This window comes from Micromys minutus (assembly GCF_963924665.1).
Source record: "Micromys minutus genome assembly, chromosome: 17".
NCBI classification, from domain to species: domain Eukaryota; kingdom Metazoa; phylum Chordata; class Mammalia; order Rodentia; family Muridae; genus Micromys; species Micromys minutus.
Genome location: NC_137952.1, coordinates 26,668,748 through 26,691,783, shown reverse-complemented (window position 1 = coordinate 26,691,783; position 23,036 = coordinate 26,668,748). Strand labels below are relative to the sequence as shown.

At 47.1% G+C, this 23,036-nt stretch overlaps 1 protein-coding gene across 1 annotated transcript; it reads right to left on the bottom strand.

The window, feature by feature from the left end:
* Positions 1 to 4,135: 4,135 nt before the first annotated feature.
* On the bottom strand, positions 4,136 to 22,700 carry IVD (isovaleryl-CoA dehydrogenase). The gene is made up of 12 exons (XM_080930985.1): positions 22,546 to 22,700; positions 17,681 to 17,770; positions 17,431 to 17,482; positions 12,967 to 13,136; positions 11,843 to 11,936; positions 11,526 to 11,662; positions 10,497 to 10,593; positions 8,962 to 9,055; positions 8,162 to 8,243; positions 7,577 to 7,681; positions 7,402 to 7,474; positions 4,136 to 4,645 (listed from the first exon to the last, which is right to left on the bottom strand). Exons 1-12 carry the CDS (start codon positions 22,690 to 22,692, stop codon positions 4,512 to 4,514), a joined length of 1,275 nt encoding a protein of 424 aa, XP_080787111.1. The 5' UTR covers positions 22,693 to 22,700; the 3' UTR covers positions 4,136 to 4,511.
* Between the last annotated feature and the right edge of the window lie 336 nt (positions 22,701 to 23,036).

Below are 23,036 nucleotides of genomic sequence, written 5' to 3'. Positions count from 1 at the left end.
CCTGGATGAAGAAACCAGCTGGGACAAATGGACAAACCAGTCGGAATAAAGCCAGGAGGACTCCTCACAACCACATACCTGCTGGGCTCAGCCATGGAGAGGGGAGTTGCAGAAAGAGTCAAGATGGATCCATATAGTGTTTGCTTTGCAGGTCCTTAGGTCCTCCCCTCCCCCAAGACAAGGTCTCAATATCCTTGTGTGGCCTGGAGCTCTCTCTAGACTAAGCTGGCCTTTGAACTCACAGAGACCTGCCTGTCTTGCTTCCCAAGTGCGGAGATTGAAGGTGCGTTGCTTTCTTCTTAACACTGGGTCTGGTATCTTGCTCAGGTAGCCCCAAGTTCCTGAGTCTAAGCTAGCCTCCCGCTTTGGTCTCCAAAGCATCTGGGATAAAGGCGCTCTACTGAGATATTAGGTTTTTGGGGGCATGTTCCCGACAGTTTTACTTATGTAATCCAAGCTTGCCTTGGACTGGATATGTAGCCAGCTCAGTCTGGCCTCAGACACACATTAATCCTTTACTTCAAGCTCCTGGACACAGGATGCTCAGTGTAACCTTTGACCTTACATGTGCTGGGATGCACGGAAGGCGCACGGCGAGACTCCATTATTGTCTCTGGTTCAGGGTGGAGCGGCGGTTCAGGGACCTGGCCTGGAAGAAGGGCAAGTTGGATTGCTGTGGAGAAGTCGGATTCCAGATCGGCTCCTGGTTAGAGGAAGTGAGTAGGTGGAGCTCCCGGCCTAGCAAAGTGGGGCTGAATGTAGGAAGAAGCAGAGTTGGGTATGTGTGTGTCCCACCCCCACACTTATCCCAGGGGCTAAGTCTAAATGTTGCCCGACTAGACTCATTCGGATAATGAAAAAATATGAGCATGTAATAAGATTGTTATAAATGACAGTTATGCACATTAAAGCACTATCCTTAAGAGGACCTACCATTAAACCAACCAATCAATAGAGCATTAGAAGCATGAATAGCCAAAAAGAAACTCCTTACAGATTCAAAAGCCGTTTCGTCCTGGGGGAACGGGAGGAAGGAGGGACAGGCTTTTCTTTTCAATAAAAATTTTAAAACTTACCTTGTTTTTGGAGGTTGGGGAGATGGCTCCCGGGTTAGGAGCACTTGCTCCTTGAGAGTTTCTTACTTGGGTTTCCTGATGTCCAAAAGGCAACTCACAACACAGTTCCAGGGAATCCAGCTCCTCTTCTGGTCTCTGCGGTTATCAAACACACAGCAAACATATACACACACTCAGCAAAATACTTATATGCATAAAATAACATTTTGAAAAAAATATTGTTTTTTAAACCATAATTAAAAAATATATATATATATATATATATATATATATATATATATATATATATATATATATATATATATATATATATATATATATACAACATTCATCTTTGCTGCTTATGGACTCCCTGTTTTTGTTTGGCTTTCTTATATGAGATGGTGGTGATAAGAGGATGGTGCTCTTCCAGTGTCCTCATTTAGTAAAATACAAATTCACTGGGAAATTTCAGTCTTGGAAGTCGCGTATCCAGAGTGGGAAAAATGGAGCGTCCGGAAAGTCCGCGCGCCTGCGACTCCGAGGATGGCCAGTAGGGGTCAGGCGAGCTCCACGCAGCACCTACTGAGCTGGTCCCGGGAGTCCCCGTTGCGATCGGCCGCCAGCAGAGCTTTAAGGCAGCACTCTGGATCTGCCGCTGGCAGATAATGGATGGCCATTCAGGTTCGAGGGTTTGGCTCCCGTCAGAACACTCAGCGTGCTAAGCGCTCCCTCCACCCTGCATGCGGCTGCTTTACTCCGGCTCTGGCCCCACCCAGCCTGACTATCGTCGGAGCGTGGATGGCTCGCCCGTTGTTCCTAGGTTTGAGCAACCCACCTTGCAGGGATTTGCATGAGGTCCTTTAGCAAGGAGTGGATGTGTGAAATGAAGCAATATTGCAAACATAAGGGACTACCACTGAGATATGGGGCTAAGACTCAGGTCCCGAGGGAGAAACTCCTTCAGGCCCGTGATGGAAAACAAACAAAAAACCCTGTGTGGCTGCCTTGGCCCAGTGTCACTCCAGGTGACCCAAGTGTCTACTGGTCACTAGATTCTGACAAGGAGCAAAACCTGGCTGCGCTTCTCATTAGCGTCCCCGCTTCCCATCCACTTTTCAGACACAGTTTGTTTTGTCTTTTATTTAAAAACATTTCTTGCATGTGTCGCATGAAAAAAAAAATCAGCAAAACAATCACATTCTTTCTGTTGCTATAACTGGATACACACAGATTGGGTAATTATAGAAATTTAGCTTAAGGTTCCAGAAGCTAAATATCAAAAGCATAACACTCCCATCTCCAGTGTTTTTCTCTTGCAACATAACATGGTAGGGAACCTGATATGACAGAGTAGGCACACTAGTTTAAGATCCCCCTTTATAAAGCCACTATAAAAATCATGAGGGTCTTACCCAAGCCATTGGCTAATGGTTGGGATTAAGGTTTTTGACAGGTGAGCTTCTGGGGGTGCACTCACGTCCGTAGGGTTCCTGTGGGCAGGACTGGATGACATGTACATTGTTAACTTATGGAGGTCAGAGGGCAACACTCCGTCCACCACATGGGTTCTAGGACCCCAGCTCAGGTTGTCTGGCTTGGTGATGATCTCGCAGGTCCCCTGCCTCATTTTGAACATTTTCTGTGGGTTATTCCAGAGATCTTCCTCAGCTGCTCACCACACTTAACTGCATTCATGAATACAGCAGTACCCAGAACGGGAAAGTGAGGGTAACCTCAAGCTGGGACTGGATTGGGGTTGGTAAGGTGCTAACTCCACCTGTCTTAAGCCCCACCACTCGGCCTGCTAAGCACTGTTGGGCTGGGAGCCAGGAAAACCAGTTTTATTTCTGGGAATTCAGATGAATGTGGTAATCCACTGCTAGGGAGCTATCTGTGGTGACCCAAGGTTGGGATGTTTCTGCTGCTAGCCCATTTGGATCCTAGCTCCAATTCTGACCTCGAAAAAGTCAAGATATTAAACAAGCAAAACAACCCTGCAGAGTTTGGGCTAGGCATGGTGGTTGCACATTGCTTTAATCTCAGAGGCAGAGGCAGGAGGAGCCTTGAGTCCAAGCCCAGCCTGGGTTCTATAGTGAGACAAATAAAATAAAACTTGGAGATGTGCCAGGTGTGGTGGTTCATGCGTATAATTTCGACAGTCAGGAGGCAGAGGCAGGAGGATTCTGAGTTATAGGTTAGACACTGAGTTGAAAACAAAAACCCAAGTGAAAAACCAACTCCCCCCCAACTCTCAAGGATAGCTTCCAGAAACTTAAGACTCTCCTCCTGTCTTCCCACACTTGACTCCCACCCCCCTCCTTAAAAAAAAAGCACAGGGTGGTGCTTGTGGCTCATGCCTGTAATCTCAGCACTAAAGAGATAGGGGCAGAGCTATTGTTTGGAGTCTTAGTTCAAAGCTAGTCTCCCTAAAGGAGACTAAAAGAAAATCATGGAGAAGTTGGTAGGGGTAAGGAGCTGACTCAGTGGTAAGGTGCTTGCCTAGAACAGCCCAGGTACAATTTCACACACTGAGAAATTAGTGTCTGAGACTTGCTATTCTGGCCTCCTGTCCTGTTACCAAAGGGCAGATTGAAGGGCAGACTCTTCAAGGACACTCTCAGGATGCAGACAGGGCCATAGCAAGTGACTTGCTTCTCCTCCAGAACACTGCTTTGGGCATGGAAGGGCTTACTTTGCAGTATGCTTAATACAAAATGGCATCAGATGCTGTGCAGTTGTAACAAAATTAGCCACAGGGTGTCTAGAGAAATATACACAGGCAGCAGGGCTGGAGTTGAGCCAGGCAACCCAGGCTGGGCCACAGGGCTTGCGCCTGCTGCCTAGGTAGCTTCAGAAGGTCACATGAGCAGGCCCAGTGCTAGCCTGCGACAGAGTGATGCAGACAGACTCAGGTCCACCAGCGAGCCAATCTCTACGTTGTCTTGGCTAGACTGTGGACTCTGCCCTTTGTGGGTCGGCCACACAGGCATTCTGGAGCTGTCTAGCTAGCTCTTGGGAAAACAGCTAAATAGAACATGGCTTTTGCCTTTTCTTCAAGAAAAGAGACCACAAGTATCTGACAGTTGAAGGAAGCAATGCCTCCGTTACACTTGAACAGAAAGGGCTCCAAGCCAGAGACTTGCCCAAGCAAAGGAGTTGGGTACCGGTCATATGCTACCCCAGATGGTGAGCTTATCACATTCAGAAGTAGAGAACAAGGGCCCAGACACTGTCACCCTCCCTACAAACCCCAGAACAGCCAAGTTCTTTTAGCAGTCATTTTAGGCCTTCCTGATTGGCTGGCACGGCTGGAGAGTCCGACCACGCAGCCAGGAGGGCTGGCTTGAGAAGGGTAGTTGAGCAGCAGAGCGTCCCTGGTCAGGTCAGAGGGCAGCCATGTCTCTGCTTCCAAAGGCTTCTCGGTGCTGGGAGCAGGGGTGCTGGGCTGCGGGGCTAGCGGAAGTCTGCATTGAAGGCTCTGCCAATGATCAACCGCCTCACCTCACTGGTCCCAGCTCCGATCTCATACAGTTTGGCATCTCGAAGAAAGCGGCCCATGGGGAAGTCATTGATGTAACCATTTCCACCTGTGAAGCAGATGTGGGGAGAGAAATGACAGAACTGAAGGCAGGGGGTGAGGTGAGGAAGCAAACAGATTCTCCAGGACCCTCAAGGATTTGTTCCTTCCCATAGAACCTACCTGCACTCCTTCCCTCTCCTCCTCCCAATCTCTCTCTTCCCTCCCCTCCCTCCCTCCCAATCTCTCTCTTCCCTCCCCTCTCTCCCTCCCTCCCAATCTCTCTCTTCCCTCCCCTCTCTCCCTCCCTCCCAATCTCTCTCTTCCCTCCCCTCTCTCCCTCCTTCCCAATCTCTCTCTTCCCTCCCCTCTCTCCCTCCCTCCCAATCTCTCTCTTCCCTCCCCTCCCTCCCTCCCAATCTCTCTCTTCCCTCCTCTCCCTCCCTCCCAATCTCTCTCTTCCCTTCCCTCCCTCCCTCCCTCCCAATCTCTCTCTCTGCCAGGGACTGAGCATGGGCCTCACAAAATGCTACCACTGAGTTATAATCCCAGTTCATATTTTGACTATCTTTAGGTTATTTTTATATCTAATGCAACATAAGTACCATTTAAACAGCTGCTATACTGGAATGTTTAGAGATGCAGGACAAGAAAAGGGGTCTATGTATAGTTCAGGCACAATTTTTCTTTTACATTTATTTTGTGTATATGTGTGTGTATACATGTGTGCCCTGGCACACATATAGAGGTCAGAGGTCACATGTGTGTGACATGTGTCAGTTTTATCTTTTTACCATGTGGGTCCTGAGAACCAGACTCAGCTTGCCTGGCTAGTAGTCAGCTCCTCAACCCAAGGATCCATCTTGCTGGACCTTTATTTTTATTTTTATTTTTGTTTTTTTCAACGCTGGCTAAATCCTGAGCTACCCTTTTAATTTTCTTTTCTGAACATTTCCTTCTTCCTTCCCCACCCCTCCCTTCCTTCTGTTTACTTTAAAAGAAAAAAATAAACAGAAAAGTTTATTTTATTCATATACGTACACTGTAGCTGTCTTCAGACACACCAGAAGGCATCAGATCCCATTACAGGTGGTTGTGAGCCACCATGTGGTTGCTGGGAATTGAACTCAGGACCTCTAGAAGAGCAGACAGTGCTCTTCACAACTGAGCCATCTCTCCAGCCCTCCATTTACTTTTTGAGACAGGGTCTGTCATATCCTAGGGTAGCCTACAACTCACAATATAGCCAAAGATGAGCTGGGCTTCTGACTCTCCTACCTCTAACTTCCCGAATTCTGGGATTAATTTGTACTCTGGTTAGCACAGTGCTGGGGTGTGAGCTTTGTGTATGCTTGGGGATACTACCCTGAACTACATCCCAGGTTGGCCAAGAAGTTCCTATGTAGCCCAGGCTGGCCTCAAGCTCATTGCAATCCTCTTGCTTCAGTTTCCCAAGTGCTGGGATATAGGTCTGCACTTTCATGCCCAGCCTTTTCTGAATATCTTTGGTTTATTGACTGAACCAATAAGCAACCAGGATATACAGGCCATGCAGAAGGTCTGATTAAACAGAAGCAAAGGCTTTGAGGGAACCTTGTTGGGAAGGCAGAGTAGAGTTGGTCTAGAAAGTCTCACAGATGCTAAGGACCCACACAAAGAAAGGGCAAAATCTGGGGCTGGGGCTGTAAAGTGTCCACCTAGCATGGCCAAAGTTCTGGATTCAAGGCACCATTCAAACAGGCGTGGGGGCACATGTCTATAGTCCAGTACTCAGCGGGGAGACAGAGGATTGGAAGTCCTATGTCATCCTCAGCTACACCATAAACTCACACTCTACTTTAAAAAAAAATGTGGAGACTGGAGAGATGTTTGCTCTTCCAGAGGTCCTGAGTTAAAATCCCAGCAACCACATGGTGGCTCACAGCCATCTGTAATGGTGTACCCTCTTCTGGTGTGTCTGAAGACAGTGTATATAATAAATAAATCTTTTTTTAAAATGCAGGGGGAAAAAAGCTGGGCAGTGGTTGCCCACACCTTTAATCCCAGCACTCTGGGAGGCAGAGAGAGTTGAATTTCTGTGAGTTCAAGGCCAGCTTGGTCTACAGAGTGAGTTCCAGGACAGTCAGGGTTACACAGAGAGCCCTGTGCGCCCCTCCGCCCCTCCAACTGCAGACACAGTGGCTAACATGAGCAAGAGAGGTGGGATTCAAACCTAAGCCTGTGTCCTTCACCACTGGCCAGCAATGAACGAGGCTATTCCACCCGAGGCTTCGCTTTTCTGGTAACCCTATTCCAGGACAGAAGAGCAGCTTTGTAGACCAGGCTGGCCTCAAACTCAGAGATCCACCTGCTTCTGACTTCCTAGTGCTAGCATTAAAGGCATACATCACTACCACCTGGCTATTTTTCTCTTTCATGTATAATACATACATATATACATGCTTATATATCATTAAATACACATAAGCATATATAAAATGATTTTACATATACATATACAGGTGTTTTGCCAGCATTTTTGTCTGCTCTCCATATTCATGCCTGGTGTTCTCAGAGCACACCAGGAGCTCTGAGACGTCCCCACGGAGCATCGGTGACAAATGGTTGTGTACTGCCAGGTGGATGCTGGGAATAGAACCTGGGTTCTCTAGAGAAGAGACCAGTGTTCTTAACCACTGAACCTTTAAAATAGTAAACATTCATTTATTTACTGACTGCCATTACAAAAAAACGTCCCTTTTCTTTTCACAGTAGGCAGATAAACCTAAAGGGGCCAGCGTGGAGGGGTAAAGAGGGACCCCAGGAATAGAGTTGGGGACCACTCACCTAAACACTGAATGCCGTCCAGGGCTACCTGTGTGGCACACTCGGCTGCATACAGAATCACACCAGCACAGTCCTGTGGAAGAAAGCTCCGCTCAGCAGGGCCCACTAGACACTGACACCCATCCCAGTAGACACCCCCCACCCCACCTCTTCTTCCCACAGAGTCGGCCCTCACCTTGGCAATGATATGGCCCTCGTCACAGGCCTTGGCCACATTGTAGACGTACTGTCTACATGCCATGAGACGGGTGTACATGTCAGCCATCTTTCCCTGCATTAGCTGAAGACAAAAGGAGCCAATGGGTCAACAAGCTGGGACACTCTAGTCACCAGAAGCAGGTTGATGGCAAGGACAACCTGGCAGCCAGGGATGAGGAAACAGGGCAGCAAGAAGAGATGCTGCCTCAGGACAATGGAGATGGAAACAGCTCTAGGAGATGAGGCCAAAGAGCTGCCTCTCATGTGGCCAGAAGGGTGGGATTGCAAAGACAGCTCCTGTTCTCCTGAGCCCCAATTCTGCATGCTTTACTCTCCAGCCTTACAGTGTCTGGTTCATTCATCTCCACTAGGAACGGGCAGAGCAATGCGATGAAACCTCCAAAGCCGGGCGGAATGTGAAGGAAGTAGCTGTGTTCTATGAACTCTGGCTTCTTTTGTAAGAGAAGGGCAGTGGCCATCCCACAGTGCTCCACAGCCTCCTCATCCCAACAGAAAACCTTAATCCAGCCGAGGGAGACGGTCCAGCAACTATTTCACTTACCTGGAATTGGCCGATCTTCTGGCCAAAGGCTTCCCTCACATGCAAGTAGGGAATGGTGTGGTCCAGGACTGCCTGCATGATCCTGCCGGACAGGAGGAAGCCTATGGAGTTGTGCTCTCAAGTGGGAGGTGGGGGGTATGTCAGAGGATCAGGCCTGAGGGTGGAGGTGGAGGGTAAGGAACTGAAATCCCAGAAAAAAAGGTTAAGGAGCCTGAGAAACCCCATGCTCAGCGACAGCACCGCCTGCGCAGCTTCCATGCACCTTTCTCAGATTAAGAAGGTGTGGCGGGCAGCTGTCAGAGTCTGGGTCTCTGGTTTCACAACCACAGTGACTAAAGAGTTGCTCCTCAGACCTCACCTGCCATATGTCACCTAATGCCATTTCCCTTCTGGGTGAAGAACTTAAATGTTGGAGGAGACTCTCTAGGACAGAGGCTAGACCACGAAGTACCTTTTCTGTCCTTCTCTAGGACAGAGGCTAGACCATAAAGTACCTTCCCTGTCCTTCTCTAGGACAGAGGCTAGACCACGAAGTACCTTTTCTGTCCTTCTCTAGGACAGAGGCTAGACCATAAAGTACCTTCCCTGTCCTTCTCTAGGACAGAGGCTAGACCATAAAGTACCTTTCCTGTCCTTCTCTAAGATAGAGGCTAGACCATAAAGTACCTTCCCTGTGCCTTTGCTAGATACCAGGGTAAAGCTGCTAACTTAACAAGGGCTGGAGATCTCAGGTATCCCCCAGCCTCATGCTGGTGAAGCTTTGTGCTTACCCAGGAGGCCTCCAGCCCCCTTACACTTACCCAAGGGGCCCACCTGCCAGCACCAGGCGTTCTAGGTCCAGCCCGCTCATCAATACGTAGACACCCTTACTTTCTTGGCTCAGGATGTTAGCAGCTGTAGGGATAAACTCAAGTCAGAGAAGGCTGTTCATAACCTCTTTTTGATAAAAGGTACTATGTCACACAACCTTCAACTAGGGTTTCAAGGGAGAGGAAAAGAGCTTTAGGACACCCCCCCAAACCCCCTACCATCCACGATATTACAGATCTTTCTTTTCTCACCTTGGACCCTTAGGATGAGAAAGAAGAAAGACTGGTTGATTTAGAAGTCACCCCGCCCATCTTTGCTTCGTTCTACACCTGATGTCTACTAATGCAGAAATCAGAAGTCAGTGCCTGAGGTCTGCAGGGTCACCTCTCAACGATGTTCACAAAGGTTCCTTTGTCTATGAGTTAGGGTGCTAGTGACAGAAGTTACTGAGCAACTGCTCTCTAGGACTTGGGAGGTGTGGGCAGAACATTGGGTATAGAAACCTGACAGCCTGTTTTTAAGGCTGATAAATGATTTTTTTTTTTTCCCGTTTTACAAAGATGAGTCTGCATGGTCTTCCTTCCTAGAGACTCCTGCCCGCAGCACACTGCTTCAGGACGGTTTGTGGCTGAGGCACAAGGCAGTCCTAATTGATGGCCAGACCCCCGCCTTCTGCTCTCTCAGTGCTGCTCAGTGTCACGTTTTCAGATACAGCACAGGGAGAAACTATTCCTGCAAAATCAAATTACCTTTCCTTTGTCCAGTCTGGCTTCTGTCAGTTTTTTCAGAGGGGCTGTTAGCATCGTTATCGAGTGTAATTCAGAGTGGTGTGGCTTGGACAGGAAATGCCCTGCTGTGGGTTAGTGTGTGCTGGAGGCCTGGGCTGTGTTCCAAGGTGGGGTCTGGGACGTGACTGGATTGTGAAGGCTGACCTACTCAATGGATCAACTCTGACAATAGATTCGTAATTTGATGACATTAACAGAGATGACATAAAGTTTCAGAGGAAGAAGCTCCAGGGAAAACTGGTCACTGGGATGCGTCCTTGATCTCTCCTCTCCTATCTCTGCTCGCTGACCTCCATAAGATAAGCAGTTCTCCCTAAGCCCCTTTCCCCTCATTCTCTGCCTCACTTTTGTACCATTGTGTAGAAGCAATGGAGCCAAAGGACCACAGGCTTGACACCTGAAACCGTGAGTCAAAAGAAGTTTTCTTCCCTTAACCTGTTCTCTTTGGGTTACTTATGACAGAGTCAGACTAGCACATGGGCTGTGTAGTCAGTGCACAGGGCGTCTCCGGATGTCAGATGAGACTAGGAAGGTGTGGGGCCCACAGAAAAAACCCCATCCTTCACCGAGGCAGGCAAGCAAACAGCAGCAGGGTCTGTGGCCAGTAGCTCCAGACCCACAGTCCAGCTGCATACCATGGGGCAGATGATGACGGTGAACCTCTGCAATGGTGCGATGGGATTTTCCAACTGGCAAAGGAGTCAGGGTAGGGACTCCCTTATTCTCTGGACACTTACCAGGAACCTTGCAGTCTTCAAAGACAAGCTCACAGGTATTGGAGCCTCTCATGCCCAGCTTGTCAAGCTTCTTGGAGGTACTAAAGCCAGGCATACCCTTTAAAGGAAACCAAAGGAGGCCCTGGTTAGACTTGCCCCAAGAGGGCCTAATAAAGGGAAAGCTCACTTTACCTACAGGTTTTGCTACCTGCCCAGCGTGCCGGCACGCACTCTGGATGCAAAACCCCAGTCTACACACTAAACCAGCCTTGTTCTCAGTTCCTCTGAGGTCAGCCTGCTTCTCCCGGGTCTCAGGGGAGCAACCTTCTCAGTGAAACATTCAGTCCCCAGCTCTCCTCACTCTCCCAGCGCTATCACTCTGAAGATGCTCAGAGTCCGGGCGGATCTGCCCCTCGTTCTTTGACCATCTCTCCCCAAAGGAACCCCAACTCCAACCACCACCTGCTTTGACCCAGATGACTCAGATACACTGTTGCCAAGTGCCCCAACCCCCACATGCTGCTCTGTTCCCTCCAGGCCTTTTTAGTTCCTATCTTAGTCCACCAACCCCCCTCCCATGGAGTGTGCTGGCAATCTTTGCACCTGGTACGCTTTAGCGTCCCCCTGCAGCTGGGTCCCCAAGCCTCAGTGGCACCAGCTTTCTTCATCAGGAAAGATATCTAATATCTCGTGGTTTTCTTTTCATTTTCCTTTCCCTCAACTGTGTGGACAGTTCTACCGTCTTTAAACTTGACGCAGCCTCTCTGGCTTTTTTTTTTTTTTTTTTTGTAGTATTGAGCATTGAATCCAGGGTCTGCTCTACCACTGAGCTACACGGCCAGCATCGGACTTGACTTTTAGGCTGCCTTCTTCAGTCTCTGCTTACCTGCCAGCTCCTGGGAGTGGAGCACTGGTCTTAATCTTGACCAGCTGAAAGGGGTGAGTTAGTTACCTGTCTGTCACTTGGTTATAGGTGGAGTCTCTCTGGGCCACACCCACCACTCTCTGGGCCACACCCACCACTCTCTGGGCCACACCCACTATTCTCACCTTCTCCACGATGAAGGCTGTGATGCCCCGAGAAGCTGGTACAGCGGTCAGATCTGTCTTGGCATAGACAACTAGGACATCAGCATCAGGACCATTGGTGATCCAGAACTTATTGCCGTTCAGGACATAGTGATCGCCTAAGGGCAGGGCAGGCATTGGCTGTTGTTGGCTGAAGTCGCTAGTCAGCAGTCCAGTGACTACTGACACCCTGCTGAGAATCAGTAAGGAACCCAGCAGAGCCCAAACCTAACTGCTACTCCCTTACTCCGAGTTTGTTTTTCTGCCTTTTCCAGACGCCTTGTGGCAAGTGGCCTTACCTTTCTTTTCTGCCTTTAGCTTCATGGAGACAACATCAGAGCCAGCATTGGGCTCACTCATGGCCAGGGCTCCGATGAACTCACCACTGATGAGCTACAAGGTAAACCAAAATCAGTCTTGTCAGGACTGGGAAGTACCCAGTTCTCTCTCTCTCTGTGTGTGTGTGTGTGTGTGCACATAGGCTACTGTGTGTGTCTAACAGAGGATAATTTGTGGGAGTTGATTCTTTTTCTAGCATGTGTATCAAATTCAGTTTATCAAGCTTGGTGAGGCAGGCACATTTATTTACCCATTAAGCCATCTCACTGTTCCCTATCTGATTTCTGAGATTGGGTCTTGCCAAATCCTCCAGCTTCTGCCTCCAAAGCAGCTGAAACTCTACAGATGTCACAAGTCACCACATTGACAGCTGAAGGTTTCTTTCTTTCTCTCTTTTCTTTCCTTCCTTCCTTCCTTCCTTCCTTCCTTCCTTCCTTTTTGTTTTTCAAGACAGGGTTTCTTCTATGTAGCCCTGGCTGTCCTAGAACTCACTCTGTAAACCAGGCTGGCGTCAAATTCAGAGATCTACCAGCTTCTGCCTGGTGAGTGCTAGGATTAAAGGTGTGCACCTTAAAGTCCTTGTCAAATGTCAATCATCTAACCCACAAGTTTTCTTTTTTCTTTTTTGGCATGTTGTATACTTATTTGTATGTGCACATGTGTGGCTTTGAGGGAGGTCAATATTGATTATCTTCCTCTATTGCTTCCCACCGTATTTCCCGAATGTATGTCATTGCGCCAGATGTGTGCAGTGCTTAAAGTGGCTAGAAGAGGGGATGAGACCACTGGGGGGTGCAGTCATAGAGGGTTGTGAGCCAGCATGTATGTGAGCTAGGCATTGAACTTGGGTCCTCTGGGAAGAGCAGTCAATGTTCTTACCCAATGAGCCATCTCTTCAGCCCTTCGTGTATTCAAATTCTTTTGATTTAAGTATTTCAAAGCTGTATCAGTCCCTTTTCCAGCTATATTTAGCGTGTGGCAGCAAGCCAAGAAAGAGAATCCGCTTGGCCCCCACCCAAGGGAGAACTTGTCGTATGGTGGTTGTGTTGAGTTCATGTGAACTTCTCCATCTCTGTCTCCTCACCTTGGGAAGGTATTTCTCTTTCTGTGCCTCATTCCCGTTGCGAACAATCTGGTTGACGCAGAGGTTGGAGTGAGCGCCGTAGCTGAGCCCCACTGCTCCCGAAGCCCGGGATATCTCTTCCATCACCAGCACATGCTCTAGGTAGCCCAGGCCAGAGCCACCATACTGGACTGGGAGTGGGACAGTGTGGGAAGCAGAAAGGAGCCGGGTTACATAGGAACACAGACAGGAATCTTATCTTAACCGGCAGAAAAGAGACATCTCGGAAGCTATTGCAAGTTCCCCTAGCAAGGGCATTAGGCTGTTGCCAGGGACGCTGCTTAGGTCACACTGCTGGTTCTGCCTTGCTGCCGGTGGGCGAACTACAGCTCTGAAAACCCTCATCTCCAATACTGGCTTTATCTCAGACCTCTTCAGTGAGGGCAGGCAAGAACCTGAGCACCCATTCTTCTAGAAGTTCCAGAAGGCAGAAGCAGATGGGTGAAGGAAGAAGGCAAGGGAACACAGAGGGGTGGGTGGGAAGGGGGCTATGTTCAGAGCACCAAAAAAAGTCAGTTACAGCCTGTGCATGCGCAGAGGCCTCAAAGAGATGAGACTTTTAGAAAGACTAAGCTAGGGCTGGAGAGATGGCTCAGCAATTAGGAGCACTGACTGCTCTTCTAGAGGTCCTGAGTTCAGTTCCCAGCAACCATATGGTGGCTCACAACCATCTGTAATGAGATCTGATGCCCTCTTCTGGTGTGTCTGAAGACAGCTACACTGTACTCACATAAATAAATAAATCTTTATTAAAAAAAAAAAAAAGAAAGACTAAGCTGTGTGTGTGTGTGTGTGTGTGTGTTTTTTTACTTACCTGTGTGTGTATTTATGCCAAATGGATGGGTGCCCTCAGAGAACCAACCCTCTTGGAGCCCCTAGAGCAGTGGTTCTCAACCTGTGGGTCACAACCCCTTTGGCAAAACCTCTGTCTTGAAAAATATTTACATTGCGATTCCTAACAGTAGCGAAATTACAGTTACAAAGTTGCAACAAAGATGATTTTTATGGCTGGGGGGGGGGGTCTCATCACAGCATTAGAAAGGTTGAGAATCAGTGCCCCAGAACTTAAAGTTACAGTGGTTGTGATCCACCCAAGGTAAATAGCAAGGACTGAGCTTGGGTCCTCTGGAAGACCAGGAAGCCATCTCTCTGGCCTAAAGGTGAGACTTTTTAGCACAGTTTTGGAAACACAGTGGAACTGATGCATATAGTTGTAGCATACTCACAAACACACATGCACACACGCATGCATGAACACGGGTGCGCGCACACACACAAACATATACACAGAGACACATACATAAAAATAAAAAGCAAAAAAAAAAAAAAAAAGAAAGAAAGAAAGAAAGAAAAGAAAAAGAAAGAATAAAAGAAAAGAAAAAAAAGTTTTCAGGGCAGGCACAGTAATCCCAGTCTTTGGAAGGTGGAGGTGGGAGGATTGTGGGTTCAATGGTATCTTTGACTACATAGCAAACTTGGTGCTGGCCTGGGCTATCTGAGGACCTGTCTCAAAAATTAAGAAAGAAAGGAAACATAAAGAAAAGAAAATGAAATAGAGAATGTTTCCTTTGACAGGTGTTCCAAGAAAATCAAAGTATTTGGTCCCCTGGTCCCTAACAGCCGCCTGTGTAGAGACTGTAAATAAGTTCTTCTACCCAACGCCCTAGGCTAGGAAAACAGCTGCAGCTCCCAGAAGGAAAGCTGGAGGCAGAGCTCCTTCAAAACTTGTCTTTCAGGTAGGGCCATCAAGTCTGACCTGGCTACAGGCTGACTTCAAGGTCAGCTAGGGTAACTTAGAGAGGCCCAGTCTCAAGATAAAATAATAGGAAAAGGGTGGGGGTATAGGGGGAGATAGTTCAGTGTTAGGACTACTCGGCCATATATGCAAAACATAGGTTTAATCCCCAGTACAAACAATAGCCCTGGCTAACTTGCCTGCCTGCTTCCTTCTTCTTCTTCTTTTTTTTTTTTTTCCCAGACTGGGTTTCTCTGTGTAGCCCTGGCTGTCCTGGAATTCATTCTGTAGACCAGGCTGTCCTCAGATATCTGGCAGCCTCTGCCTCCAGAGTGCTATGATCAAAGGCAAGCTTCACCACCACCCGGCTCCTGGCTTTCTTTTTTTTAAAGTGCCCACTTGCCAGGCTTTTATTAGGTTTCTTTCTTGTTTTTTAAGTGCTGGGGACCAAACCTAGGGCTTCATACCAAGCATACTCCACAGGTTACACTCTGACCCCAGATTCCTTTCTTTCTCTTTTTCTTTTCTTTCTTTTATTTTTCTTCTCAAACTTCCTTTCTTCCTGCCTTACGTCCGAGTAGTGGGATTTCATGTACCACTTTCTGCCACGTTGGGGACACTTGAACATTCGAGCAAATGGCCTACATCTTCAATCTCTCCCTCAGGATCTCATGTACTGCGGGTGGCCTTGAACCTACAACCTACCTATCTCTCTCCCCCAGGAGCTGGCGTTATGGGTGTTTAATCACACAGCCTAGTGCCAGGCCACTGATTTTAAATTCCTTCCTTGTTCCAGTAAATATATTCTAATCCAGAAACACATTATGTTGGTCAAGATCATAAACCCTCAAAGCAAAAAGAAAATCTTGTCTGGGGGTTCCTAATAGACCTTCCCCAGAGTCCCTCACACTGACATGGTTTAAATGGATCATTATACAACTATTTATGTAACTTTCCAAGGCCAACTCAAACCCCAGGACCTATGTACTCCAGGAAGATACAAGGTAAAATATACAGACACCAGTAAAACCATCACCTGCATCTCTGGTTTCCAGACCCATCCCAGATACCAAATCCAGTCATATCTCCTGAAAACAATGGCAATATAATTCATACACACCCGTCCACATCCTCTAAAACCCCCATATATCATGTTATAAACAGTACAAATAGTTGTTGGCTTATTTTCCCTTAAAGTTTTTCACATTTGTCTTATTTTGTTCGCATGAGTGCTTGCCTGTGTGTAGGTGTGTGCAACCCTGGTGCCCTTGCTTGTCAGATCTCCTGGAACTGGAGTCAGCTCATGACTGAGAACCACCATGTGGGTGTTGGGAACTGAAGGTGAGTCCTTTGCAAGAGCAACAGGTGTTCTTCACCCACGGAGCCATTTCTCTAGCCATACCTCACAACCACCTTTTTGAGCCAACAGTCTTTATTATCTAGGTTGGTTTTGGCCCCCAGTTCCTTACACTTCTAAGTATAAGATTAAAAGTAATTGTTCTTTATTGTTTAGCAAAGGATAAAAGGATAAAAACTGAATTGTTTTGCTCTCATGCCCAGGAGCGTGGCTGGATGAGGAGGCCAGTAGTTACTGTACTGGTACAACCCAGGTACAGTCTTTTCTAGAAGGCGCAGAATAGAACATACCATCTTCCCGCCTTTCCCCACCTCAAACAAGTCATAACACCCATAGAGGACATTGGGCAGGCCCAAGAGTCTATTAAACACATCATGTGACCACATACCCGAGGGCCCAGACATCCTTCTTAGTCCCATTTCTAACCCCAGATGAGCCGTGGGGACAAGCTGTAAGCAGAGGACTTGAGGTGTCCCTCAGGGACATGCTTTTCCTAATGATTCTTGTTTATAGGCCACTAGAGCGACAGAGCTTAGGAATCAGTGAGAGAAAACTGATCTACTAGGGCAGTTGTTTGACTTAGAATTTTCTAAATTCCCCAAGACATCCAGGAGTCTGGAGAGCATGCAGATCCCATAGGAGGCAGAGAGTCCTCAGACCCTGCCTTCAGCCACCACTAATGATGTAAGATGTCCGCTCTGGTCTCACAGTCTCATAGATTTGAGAGCGAGGAAGCTCTTTGGGAATGATTTTTCGCTTCTCTTCTTATATTTCTGTGTGTGTGTGTGTATGTGTGTGTATGAGTGTATGTGTATGTATGATGTATGTGTATGTGAGTGCAAACTCCTGTGTACAACATGGAGGCCGGAGAAAGATACTGGGCATCTTCCCAGTCTCTACCCTGATCCTTTTGAGTAGGCTCTCTCACTGAACCTGAAGCTTGTGTTTTTTGGCTAGACTAGTAGTCAGTGAGCTCCAGCAAGCACCCAGTCTCAGCCCCGTTCAGTGTTGGGTTTAGGTGTCGGCGGGTCAGGCCTGGTTTTTACACAGTGCTGAGATCTGAGCTCTATCCCTCATGTTTACAGAGCAAGCTTAGCTTGAGCCTTCTCTCCAGCCCCTTGTTTTTGTTTTTCTGAATCAGGGTCTCACTCTGTGGCCTAGGCTGGCCTGGAACTTACTGTATAGCACAGGGTGGCCTTGAACTCAGTGCCAGTCCTCCCGTTTCAGCCCTCTGAGTATTGCTGGAATTACAGGAATGTGCCACCATGTCCACTTCCCTTCCCGCTTGTTTTGGCCACCGAGATTTCTCTTTAGGGAAAGAAGCCAAACTCACCGGGGGCTGTGATGCCCAGTACTCCCAGGCTCCCCAGCTGCTTCCAGAACTCCTGCCAACAGAACAGTTGGGTGCGTTATGAGGAGGTGGTTAGTCACTTGTGGCTAGAGCAAGACCATTCAGGGAAAGGGACCATACTCTTATTAGCAAGGCCCCTGTCACCAGGAGACAGTGCCATCTTTCTAGGCAAAACTGAAGGCAGCCGTGTTCCAGAGGCTTCCATCTCCCCCTCCCCATCCTTGCAACTCACTCTCAGGTTCTTGAAGTCGTTGCTTTGATCAATCTCTTGGGCTTTGGGGGCCAGGTTCTCTTGAAGGAACTTAGATATAGTATGACGAAGCTGAAGGGAGGGAGAGAGAGAGGGAGAGAGACTACTGAAACCAAGATATAATGGCCGCTGAGGGCAACATCTGTGGTTGCAAAGGCATTTTCTGGGAGCTAGGCCACAGGTAACCTCCCCACACAGCATCAGGTTGAGGTTAAGGGGCCCTTATAAGCCTGAAGACCTGAGTTGAGTTCCCCCTGAACCCAGGTAAAGGTGGAAGGAGGAAACAGACTTTACCAAGTTGTCCTCTGACCTCCACCCAGACAGGCAGATTCGTACAATAATACAGTTTTTAAATAAAATCTGTTTAAAAAGAACACTATAAAAGCTAGTCATAGTGGTATGCAGGCAGGTGGATTGTGTGAGTCCAGTCAGGTCTACCTAGTGAGATTCTGTCTGAGAGAGACAGACAGACAGACAGACAGACAAAACTGACAGAGACCACATTATTGTTGGAGGGAAATGTTCAAAGTACACGAAAAAGTCCGTATGCAACCTAACACTGTGTGTAATGAATATACACAAATGGTGTATGTTTCGGGGGAGGGTACATCATAAAACTAAATTTAGGGGTTCACATATATAATCCCAGCACTCAAGAAGTTGGGCAGGAAGATTGCTAAAACTTCCAGGCCAGCCTGGCCACTCAGTATATCTCAAAACAGAGACCCGGATAAATGCCTACTATAAATGAAGACAATCTTCTTTAAAGTATTCAGGTTAAAGCAGTGAAACAACATTGATTTAGGAGGGAAGGAGAGAGTGGACACATGGTTCAGTGGGTAAGAGCATGTGCTAGCTAGTTTGGTATCGACTTGATACAAGTTAGGGCCATCAAGACAACCTCAACTGAGAAAATGCCTCCATAAGAGCCAGCTGTAACTTGTAATTTTTCTTAGTAAGTGATTTAGCTGGGGCACTTTTTTTTAAAGATTTATTTATTTATTTGTTTACTTATGTATATGCGTACACTGTTGCTGTCTTTAGACACACCAGAAGAGGGCATCATGGTGGCTGTGAGCCACCATGTGGTTGATGGGAATTGAACTCATGACCCCAGAAAGAGCAGCCAGTGCTCTTAGCAGCTGAGCTGTCTCTCCAGCCTCTAGAGCACTTTCTTAATTAGTGATGGGGGAGGTTATAGGCCACTGTGGGTGGGCCATCCATAGCCTAGTAGTCCTGGCTTTTGTAAGAAAGCAGGCTGAGCAAGCCATGAGGAACAAGTCAGTAAGCAGTACCCTTCCATGGCCTCTGCATCAGCTCCTGCCTCTAGGTTCCTGCCCTGTTTCAATTCCTGTCCTCACTTCCTTCAAGGATGGACTAAGATGTGGAACTGTAAGCCAAATAAACCCTTTCCTCCTCATGTTATTTTTGCTCTTGGTTTTTTATCAAAGCAATTATAATTCTAACGAGGACAGAGATGGGTACGAGGATAGTGTGTGTGATAGATCTGACCATGTTGTTTTTGGGAGGGTTATGAAAGAACTCTAGAACTTTGAACTAGAAGTCAGTGAGTTTTCAAAGCTTGGTGAGCTATTCTGTGGGAATCTGGAAAATAAAATTCTTGAGACAAAAGCAGAGGATGGAAGCCTGGCTTGTGAAGTTCTAGAAGAAAGTTTGAGAGTCATTCAAAGACTCTACTGAGACCATTTCAATTCTGAGTTAGGAATCTGTGGTTCTGATCAGCTGGGGCTGAAAAATCAGCTGTGATTAACAAAAGACCAGAACCACTAAGGCAAAGCCTTTGCTTTACCAAGATAATTAATGCTGGAGCGGAGAGATGTTGTGTCGGGAAGAGACCAGCATCACTGAGCTGCAATCTTCTGGGAGCTGCTTCCTCAGTTAGCACACAGAAGTACAGTCTCCCAGGTTCTGCTGGTTTTAAAGGTATGAACGGGTCACAGAGAGCGGCTGAAATTTGGCATTGTGAGACGCCAAGAGAGGCTCTTGGTGAAGGGTCATGGATTACATTTAATCCCCCAGGATTAAAGGGGTCATGCAGAAAGGCCGAGGCTTGGCATCGTGAAGAGAACCTATGGTGGAAGCCCAGCTCAGTTGCAATAGAGACCCCAGCATTTTAGAGATACCAGTACCACAGACCACCAAGCACAGAAGCATCAGGAAGTGGAGCTTGTCAGAGCTCAGAAGACAATCTGTGTGCTGCAAAGGGCAGAGCTGGAGAAGTGACCCAAGCCCCATGGAGGAGCCCAGAAGGTCATGAGTAAATCCCGAGTCATTTATTCTGTGGGGTGTGGTTTTGACCTGATTGTGACTGTGCCCCAATTCTTCACTCTAGAAGTAAGAAAGTGTTTAACTTATTTTGATTTTATAAGAGTCCACAGTTAAGAGACTTTAAACTTTTTTTTTTTGTTACTTTGTTTTTTGCTTTGTGTTTTTTCAATACAGGGTTTCTCTGTGTAGTTCTTGCTGTCCTGGAACTCTGTAGACCAGACTGGCCTCAAACTCAGAGATCCCCCTGCCTCTGCCTCCTGAGCACTAGGATTACAGGTGTGAGCCACTATTGCCTGGGGAGACTTTGTAGATTTTTTTTAAAATGAGATTTTAAAAGAAACTGGACATTAAAAAACAAAAGTTGTTACATTTTTTAAAATGTAATTTACATGAGTACGCTGTTGCTGTATTCATGCCCACCAGAAGAGGGCATCAGATTCCATTACAGATGGCTTTGAGCTACTATGTGGTTTCTGGGAATTGAACTCAGGACCTCTGGAAAACTGGTCTGTGCGCTTAACCATGGAACCATCTCTCCGCCCTAAAACTGGATATTTTTAAAAAGAGACAATTTTTAATGTGTTTGAATTTGTAAGGCTGTGGGATCTTTTAAGTTTGTAAAATGTTTTATATTGTGATGTCTTTATTAACGTATGATCTTGGGGATAAGAAAAAGAAAAGGTTGTGACTTAACAGTAATGTGTTTGTGTGTCGAATTGACAAGGGGTCAGTTGTGCTGGCTAGTTTCATGTCTTCTTGACAGGAACTAGGTCATCAAAGAGGAAGAAGCCTCAAGTAAGAAAACGCTTCTACAAGGTTGGCTGTAGACAAGTCTGTAGGGCATTTTCTTAATTAGTGATCAATGGGGGAGGGCTCAGCTCATTGTGGTTGGTGCCATCCCTGGGCTGGTGGCCCTGGGTTCTATAAGAAAGTAGGTAGAGCAAGCCACGAGGAGCAAACCAGTAAACAGCACTCCTCTATGGCCTCTGCCTCAATTTCTACCTCCAGGTTCTGCCTTGCTTGAGTTCTTGGCCTGACTTCTTTAGTGATGGAATAAGAGGTAGAAGTGTAAGCCAAATAAAGTCTGTCCTCCCCAAGTTGCTTTTTGTCATGGTGTTTCATCACAGCAGTGAGCTTACCTAAGACATGCTGCCTTTGCTGATGAAAAGTCTAAGTTCAATTCCCAACACCCACAGAGGCTCACAACCTCCAATTCCAGGGGGTAGGACACCGTCTTCTAACCTCTGCAGGCACCAGTCAGGCACAGTGTACACATACATACATTCTGGCAAAACATTCATACACATAAAACAAGAAAATCTAAAAACAAGTTATAAAGGTAAGTGAGTTAACGAGCAAACATCCAATTCCCTTGTTAATACAGGATGGTACAGGGACAAAAATGATACTCCATTCCAATGCCACCTATCAGATGCTTAAAAACAGGACTGTGGGAAAGTTACATTCTGAAACTATGTTTGCCCCAAAGATCTGAATGTAATAATTTCCAAGGACACAGAGAAAGTAACAGCTCAGGAAACAGACAACAGGCTAGTGGAATAACAATCTGGAACCTTAGAATTCCAGAAGATTCTAAGACAGAAGATACCTGGGGTTTCCACACTCTTCCTCCACTAAGGTTAACATTCATAGCAGTACTTGCCCTTGGTGGCATCTTACTCAGATACCATCTGTGTGTGAAACCATCACTCCTTAGCAATTCTGTTAGGCAATCTATAGTAGTTGCTTCATATGTTTGTGTGTACACACACACACACACACACACACACACACACACACACACACACACACGGCATCCCTAGAAATTATTCATTGGCTTCGATTAGAGAAAAGAGTTAAACCCAGCAATAAGAGTAGGCAACCTGTGTTAACCAAGCTCCTTTTCAGCTTTGTGAGTTAGGTCTTGAAGAGGGGAAGAAAAAAACTTAAGATTGCATTTCAGAATTCTTTAAAGTCTTCTATTGGAAAAGCCTTGGTAGTTATGGATCAGCCGTAACTTCAACCAAAAAGTTGAGAACCACAGGTTAATACCAGGTGTGGTGGCCCACTCCTTTAATTCCATCACTCTTGAGGCAGAAGCAAGAGTTTACTAGATAGAGTTCAAGGCTAGCCTGATCTACAAGGCAGGGAAGGTCCAGGCCACCCAAAGCTATACATACTGAGACTCCAAGGAAGGGGATAGCTACATATAGAGAACAGGTTGGAGTGTAAGCGGACGCAGACTCATGACAGTTTCTAGAAGTAGGGACAACCAATCTGCCCACCAAAACTCCACCAAGTCTTCCAGGTTTGGTCCTTACTCTTTTATCTCCTTCTAGCTGGAGTTCAAAGCCAGGAATCCCCCTGCCTTACTATCTGTCTCAAATCTTCCCTCGTCAGAGATAATAATAAAATCAGAGGCTTGGGCACTGACTATTAGTAGAAAGAAGGGTGTGCAATTAGTTCCTCTAGCTTCTGAGAGATGCTTCCAAGGCCCGGCAGGCACAGATCTCTTGGGTAAGACCTGGGACATGAGGTCCTGGGGAAAGCCTCCCTACCTGCTTCTGCTCCTCATTTAGCCCGTTGATATTATCGTCCACAGGCAACATCGAGTAGGCCCGCTGCGGGACAGCGAGGGGTGACGGTGATGGCCGCAGTCTCCAACTGGAAACTCGCCGACCCAGCAGCCGGATTGCAGTCGCCATCTCTGCTGTGCTCCAGGAGCTCTGGCTGCTATTACTCACGCTCCACCAACCAATCCTAGCTTCGCTACTTTGTCCAATCAGGGAAGGGGTGGGGCTTCAGTAGCCAATCGTGCTCGAAGCCTTGCTGCTCTTGCAGCCAAGCAAGCCAATCAGAGGAGAGGCGGTAGCCAGCCAGTGTTTGCTTCTCGTTTCTTAAGTGTCTTTCACGCGTTTAAGAGTCGACAATATAGTATTTCTTTGTGTTAATTTTTACAATCTTTAACGGCACTAGACTAATTTTGAGGGAAAGCCAAATACTTCACCGTAGATGCCTAATGTGGAAGAATAAACTGTACAGTTTATTC

Coding starts and splice junctions, on each gene's coding strand:
- IVD (XM_080930985.1), bottom strand. CDS start 22,692: ATGGCGACTGCAATCCGGCTGCTGGGTCGGCGAGTTTCCAGTTGGAGA. Junction 13,137..17,430: donor ACTGGGCATCACAGCCCCCG/GTGAGTTTGGCT, acceptor TCCCACTCCCAG/TCCAGTATGGTGGCTCTGGC. Junction 11,937..12,966: donor AAGAGAAATACCTTCCCAAG/GTGAGGAGACAG, acceptor TTTACCTTGTAG/CTCATCAGTGGTGAGTTCAT.